This window comes from Podarcis tiliguerta, assembly GCF_965153285.1.
Source record: "Podarcis tiliguerta genome assembly, chromosome: 1".
Classification (NCBI taxonomy): domain Eukaryota; kingdom Metazoa; phylum Chordata; class Lepidosauria; order Squamata; family Lacertidae; genus Podarcis; species Podarcis tiliguerta.
In genome coordinates, this window is record NC_139534.1 from 12,758,890 (window position 1) to 12,766,395 (window position 7,506).

The 7,506-nt window shown below is 43.4% G+C and overlaps 1 protein-coding gene across 1 annotated transcript; it reads right to left on the reverse strand.

Annotated features, from left to right (window-relative positions):
* Positions 1-3,192: 3,192 nt before the first annotated feature.
* LOC310663776 (mitochondrial protein C2orf69 homolog) lies at positions 3,193-6,676 on the reverse strand. The gene is made up of 2 exons (XM_083412160.1): positions 6,213-6,676; positions 3,193-4,882 (listed from the first exon to the last, which is right to left on the reverse strand). The coding sequence occupies exons 1-2, from the start codon at positions 6,567-6,569 to the stop codon at positions 4,049-4,051; spliced, it is 1,191 nt and encodes a 396-aa protein (XP_083268286.1). The 5' UTR covers positions 6,570-6,676; the 3' UTR covers positions 3,193-4,048.
* Between the last annotated feature and the right edge of the window lie 830 nt (positions 6,677-7,506).

Here is a 7,506-nt window from a genome sequence, read left to right on the forward strand (position 1 = left end):
ATGCAGGTGCAAACATTCATATGGTGCCATAATAGGGAGCTTCTACAGCCATGCTCGTATTCGTGCAAGTGATTCTATAACCCAAACACCTTTGGGTTTAGCTCAACTCTTCAGCTTCTGTTTGAAAAGTGGTCTACCAGAAGCATTTTTGGGCTGCCTACTACAAAACCTTAAATTAAAACTCATTCAATATGGTGTAACACTTGCGTTTTAAAAATAGATGCAGGTGTAAGCATTCAGTCTAAATTTATGAAGCTGAAAGTACTGTATTTTTCGCTCTATAGGAGGCAATGGACCATAGGAGGGGGAGAACAGGGAAAAATTTTTTTTTTCTTGTTCTCCCCCTCTAAAACAAGGTGCATTCACCCAAAGCCTCCGGAGCACAGCGGGAGGTAATGCTGCGCTCGGAAGGTTTCAGGTGGCTACCTTGGAAGCCTGGAGAGCGAGAGGGGTCGGTGCACACTGACCCCTCTCGCTCTCCAGGCTTCAGTGAAGGCAACCCGAAGCCTCTGGAGCGTGGCGGGAATTCCTGCTGGGCTCCGGAGGTTTCAGGTTCCTTTCGGCCTGCTCTTTGGGGCTGGCGGGGGGAAGCACTGCTTTCCCCCACCGCCAGCCCCAAAGAGCAGGTCGGGGAACAGCACAAAGGCTGCACACAGCCTTGCCGCTGCCCCCCAAGCTTGTGGAGTTCCTGCTGTGCTCCAAAGGCTTGGGGTTTTGGGGACAGCCTTTGTAGCCTCCGCAGGGCAGCTACAAAGGCACCCCGCTGCCCTGCAGAGGCTTTGCACAGCCATCCCCAAGCTAGAAGAGGGAGACAGAGCACACCGTCTCACTGTTCTGGCTTCAGGGACAGCCTTTCTAGCCTCCGCAGGGCAGCAGGATGCCTTCATCCCGCTGCACTGCAGAGGCTTTGCCCAGCTAACCCCAAGCTAGAAGAGCGAGACGGAGGCAAAGTTCTAGCTTGGGGATGGCTGCGCAAAGCCTCCGCAGAGGAGGCTTGAAAGGCTGTCCCCGAAGCCTCAAGTCTTTGGAGTGCACCTGCGCTCCAAAGGCTTCAGGGATCCAAAGGCTTCAGGGAAGCAGCGCTTCCCCCCACCGCCAGCCCCACAAGCTTGGGGGGGTGGCAGCAGCAAGGCTGCGCGCAGCCTTTGTGCTGTTCCTCAACCTGCTCTTGAACGCACCTTGTTTTAGAGGGGCAGAACAAGAAAAAAAAATTCCCCCCGTTCTCCCCCTCCTATGCGTCCTATAGAGCAAAAAATACGGTGCTTTAAATTTGCCTGGTTGTTTCTTAAATCCAAACTTAATTAGTCCACCTTGCCTTGGTAGATGACTAAGTCTCCTGTATAGACATACTTGGTATATGAGAAGGTAACATTCACATTTCTAGACCAAAACCTACAGAGTGTTTGAAGGGGACTTGCTAGTTTAAAGCAAGCAGCTTTAAACTAGTGCAATCTTTTTTTGCTGCTATTTGCTCAACCTACTGCCGTCAAATGGGAGTACTTAAAAGAGAGCAACTAGTCAAGAGCTGTGGATTTATCTGATGAAGCATGGAACACTAATGAAAGCACTACTATTAGAGGAACAACGGTCTGTGCAGGAGGTGGGGGGAACCTCTTGGAACACTGGAGAAATTATTCAGTGAGCTCCTTTTGTCAACAGCAGCAATTTAGAGAAAACAGCATTCTATCACATGAATGGGTAACAATACTCTTAATGACTGTAAAACAGGCAAGCATTATAGTCACTGAATGAAATCCAATGCTTCCACTATGATTATGTAACAGCTTCTGACACAGGAGAGGCATCTGCTAGCGTAAGACATGGAGAGGCAATTTTCTCCCTCTTCCCTCTGTAATCCCCCACATTGTGTTCTATGATGTTCTGGAGGATCCCCCAACTCTCTGGAACTGACTGAGGGACGCAGGGGGATGTAAGAGGGGGAAAAGGCGAATACCACCTCCTTTCATATTAGTAGACACATCCACTGGATTAAAAGACATCCCATTAAGTGGAGCAGCAGCACAGGATTCTACTCATTTGCTTTTTGCCCAAGGGGATGATGTTTCAAGGTCAGAACATGATTTAATATATTCTTCCTTAAACACTAGAAATCTTTCATCTTGGTTATAGAAAGCTGTCGGTCTCATTCCGACATGGCAGCCTTTTTAAAAACACTGTAAAATAGATGTCCAACAATCAGAACAGCTTAAGTACTGACTGGAACAACTAGCAACCACTTTTTCACTCTTCAAATTATTTTCAGTTTTAATTAAGAATGGTGACTCGATATGAACATTCTTAATTAAAACTGAAAATAATATGAAGATTGAAAAAGTGGTTGCCAGTTGCTAAACTGGTAAGAGAACCATTTCAAAATATATCAACACTTAATGTAGGGAAAATGAATTGCTTCTTCATAAAAGCAGCTTTCAAAGGCCAACAGTAGTTTCCTGTATGCCACATTGAAAAAAAATATTTATTGGCACAGAAAACCAACTTAACATGCTCATACTATGGAAGTTAGTCTTATTCCACTATTCTGGTCAACATCAGCTTTCAAATTGATACTAGAACTGTCACTGCTAAAATCTACATATTTTGGTCACTATACAGATGGTTAAGCCACCCCAACAGGAATGGCTTTCAATTATTTTGTAAAGTGAGCTCCACAAATGGAAGTGCAAAAACTTTGCTTACTTCTCATAAGTAAATCAAAAGTGCTGCAGAAACATATGATTGGAATGTGCTGACTGCAAAACTGCACCTAACATTCAGTAATGCAAATTGGTATCCTGGCTACAGAAAAAACCCTCATTATCTGTATGATTGCCATTTGGTAACAGGAACTCGTAAGAGATAGTCTATGGATGCTGCAGTCACTTTAACGATAGCTCTCTGTAAATTCTTAACCATGTGGATGGTTATCAAATGCCAATCATACAGGTTTTTACAGGTTGATAATGTTACAGGTTATGGCAAATCTTAGAATAATATTAGTTGCACCAGGTTTTGGAAAAATTCGTAGTATAATCTGAAATTTTCCAAAGACTGGTGCAACTAATATTATTCTAAGATGTACCATAACCTGTAAGAGTATCAATCTGTAAGAATCTGTGGTTTGATTTCTAGCAAAACGCATTTGCCACAATTGCCTAACAGTCTCACAATATAAAAGTTCAAAAATGCATTAAGTTAAATCAAGCTTTCGTATTAATAGGGAATGTTGAAACAGCAGCAAGATAATACATTCTTGGTCACTTAACAAAAATAGATGTTTAATACTCTTAAGTCTTAAAAAAGGTTATTCACTAGTAGATGTTCAGCAATGGTTAGAAGTTGCACAGCACCTCTAAGGCAACAGTATAGTCATTATGCACCTTATTTCCCATGCAAAGTGTCATTTATACTTAGTTGTTATGAATATTTAGCCTCTTGGCATAGCCATAGACACAGTTCGTGTCAACATTACCAGCTTACTGCATTGCTTGTGCTATGGCTATGCCAAGGGGCTAGATACCAATGTTGGCAACATAATCCATGTTATCTCATAGTTCTTTAGTTCTAGAATTGAGTGTTGAGTATTTCTGAATGATTAGTTGCTTTTATTCTTTAGTTTTAATAATAAAAGCAACTAATCATTCAAAAATACTCAACACTCATAAATGTATGCCATCCAAAACATTTTAGGATGCAAATTATTGAGCCCGGGTCTGAATATTCTGCTCACAAAAATCCACACTTGTAAAGCAAACGTTAGTTCCAACTGATCTTCAGAAAATTAGTCAGATGAACTGGTGTGGCTTTTCCTCAGGAATCTTATCATTTCAACCAGAACAAAATAATTTCTTTAAGCCAGGAATTTGTTGTTGCTCCTCAATTGCAAAAGCAAGACAAGATTGGCTTCACTGAAGGTCTTAAAAAGTAAGTATTAGGGCACACAGCATTAAGCCTTTCCAGGACTTAGGAGAAACCACATTCTCAAACTGTCAAGTCAAAGTTTAAAATGTATTTTTGCAGTTAACAAGAGTATTTTGATATATTCACTGTGTCAGAATACTTCGTGAACTCTGAAGTGGTTATCTAAGGAAGGTGCTTCATCAGCAAAATGAAGCTGGCTATTTACATTTACACCAAGCTCCTCCAGAATTTGCACAAATCTCTTATGCTCTTTTCCTATCCATGCCCTCATTGTATCAAATACCTGGTATGGTGTAACATGTGCATTAACTGAAATCCCAGTCTCTGAAAAATCTCTCAGCACATCAGGGTAGGTCACCCAAGTATTGCTTCCTCCAGAATGGCCACCATCGAGCCAGTAAATTGCTCTTATGTTTTTTATGAAGGCATTTGTGTCCTTTTCCTTTTTAGCTTCCTTTAGTTCATGAAGTAATTGATTCAAGACAACACAACCTTTACTGAACCCTATTAAAGTGAACGTAGCTTCACCAACCACAGAAGGCTCAACGAGGTTCATGGCAGAGCTGTTGAAATATTCACAATCTCTTCCTCTTTCCGTTGCGGGGCATCCATTAGTAGTAGCAACATTAGGTGATTGACAAGCAATGGCCTTTGCATCCTTGCTGAAATTATACAGGCTTTTCTGAGACAGAAGAACATTTTGAGCAAGTTTAAACGCATTAACTAGTAATGCATGAAGATGTTTGAAGGCTCCAAAATCAGTGCTGTGTTCAGGTGCACCAAACATATTGCTTGCCACAAAATTGTCATAGCAGCTGAATTTGTGCAAATGCATACGAGAACATTTTATAACCCAAATGTAACTCTGAGGGAAACGGCGACCCAGAATAGAAGCAACGTTTTCTAAGCACCATTGTTCCCACTGGAAATTTTCTGGATGGCAAACCATAATTTCATGATAGTTCTGAAATAAAACAACATATAAAGAGCCTTACTATTTGGAACACAACATGCACAGTTAATCACTTAAATTATAATTGTACAAGTAGGTTGCTGGGAAAGGTTATTCTTGGCAACTAACAAAATTTTAATAAGGCATGCACTTGAAAATGAAATTAGAAAACAGCATAAAGTGGAGTATGTGAATCTCAACTGAAAGAGAATTAAAATGTTTGGAATAATTAGGAAAGAGACTGAAAACAAATCAAGTATCATAATGCCATTGTATAATTTAAAGTTGTGAGCACCTTTAGAATACTTTGTAGCTCTGACTGCCTCATCTCAAAAGATATATTAAAGTGACTGAACATTGGAACACCTTCCCTGCAAGCAAACATGTAGTTTCTCAAGTAATCATGGCATTTTCTCTAGCTCCTCCCAACCTGTCACCCACCCCCTGCCCCAGCAACCAAGGCAATAGTCACTCTCAATTTTCATCCAATGATGATGAAGAATCCTTGCAAACTTCTGCATTGTCACTACTGGTATACAGTGCTTTTAAAACATGTCAAAATCTTCCTACTTTTAGTTAAGTATTTTTATTTATTTACTTGATTCAGGGGGGCCTGTTGCCCCCCCCCCCCGCTATGCCCATGGTGAAGGGCACCAAGGGAAGAAAGTTCCAAGTGCCAGTTTCCCCTCTACACTGGGCACCACCAACCATCTCCTTGGTGCTTACACCTGTGCATTTCTATTAATATTCTGTGTGCGATCTCTTGCATAATACGTCTACAAGCGGTCTGCACTCGCAAACGGAACTATGCAGGAGAGATGCACATCTTAACATGGGGAGCAAAAACGCCAGAGAGTCCCTGGTCGAAAGGATTTAACCTTCACAGGCGCTCCATCAGAAGCTGGAAAAACCAGCATCACGAGCAAGAAATATTAAGTTCTGGCGAGCGGACTGAAAAAAATTAGGGCCTAAACAGAGGCTATGGCTTCTTCCAGAAAATCACCTCTGCTTGGGTATCCAACAGGAAGAGGTGGCAGGAGAGGTTCGTCTCCATCAGTCCGCAGCTTCGGAATCCCTCAGGAAATAACACGCCGCTCGCTCTTTCGGTACAGCATGAAGCTCTTAACTCGAGGGTCGGGGGTTCGAGTCCTACCTTGGGCAAAAGGATTCCTGCATTGCGGTGGGGCGGGGTTGGACTAGATGACCCTCGGGACCCCTCCCAAACCCTAACTAGCCACGTCTACTCAAGAGGCAAGCTCCGTTTCTCCCAGGCTCTCTGAAAGGCAGCTGGGCTCCCTTCTTCCTACACCGCCGCCGGGTACCTTCCTCCCCTCAGCCTTACCTGCACGTCCCCGGGAAAATAGACGACATGATGCTGAGGCGGCTCCGGCAAAGGGCCGGCGGCGGAGGGCGGCGGCGGCAGCAGCAGAAGCACGTCGTTGGCTCGGAAGGGCTCGGCGCCCGGCACCTCAGGGAGCCGCAGCCACGGCAGGTTCAGCCGAGGCGACGAGGAGGAGGAGGCTCCGCCGCCGCCGCCGATACTACTACTACTACGGCCGCCGCCGCTTCCTCCGCCCGAGGGCCCCGACAAGCAGCTGGCCGGAGCTCCTCGCAGGCTCATAGTCCGCGCGAGGCAGAGGAACGCGGAGCCGACGAGTCCCCTCAGGACGGAGGAGGCAGGTGGGCAGCGCCTGCTCATGGGGGCTCCGCGGCGAAAGCTCCGCCTTCCTCCCTCACGCGCGCTCGCGCACTGACAGACCTCCCAACGGCTCCCGCAGACGAAAACAAACAGGCCAGCCAACCAACCGCCCACGCCTCCGGGGCGGAGCCACGCCGACCGCGCAGGCGCCCGAGAGGGAGCGAAAGGCGCTTTCCTGGGAGGGGAGGGGCGGGGAAAGAGTCGCCCTATCGTGTGATGGGAAGCTTCGGTTCCTCTCCGCTGATTGGGTGTGGGTGGCAGGGAGGGAAGCTCAAAGAAGGGAGCGGCTGCGCGCGCATTTAGTTCTGCGACGGTTTGTTTGTTTTTTTGCAAAAACAGAGAGAGGACTTTATGCAAATAAATACGACGATTTATTTATATATTTCCACCCCAAATTTTTTTTATTAGTTTTCCAAATTTATAACAAACAAATAAAAAGAAAACATCAACAAACATTTATCCTAACTGTAATAATTCCGCTTTTTTATTTTTAATAATATTTATTAAATATTTTATAATTATGAAAAAAAAGACAATAAAGAAAAACAATGCATAGATTCAACAAACAATACGTCTACAATAAAAAAGTACAATACAACATAAAGAAAACAAAAACATTTAAACACACATCCAAATTTCATAACTGTATCTTTCATTTGCTTATTTCCTCAACTTCCTCGCACCTCCCTTTTTTGTATTCTAGTTCAAATTTGCTAATTCAACAAATCCTTTCCCTCTTCTTCAATTTTTGTTCTATAGTTTATCCTAACACAATTTAACTTTAAATTTTCCACTTTAACGCATTAACAATTAATATTCATATAATTCTTAATAACACTTCTGCTAAAACCATATAACTTCATTCCAATATTCTTCTAACATTCATTAATTTTGCAATATTTCTGTAAATATACTTTAAATTTTTTCCAATCTTCCT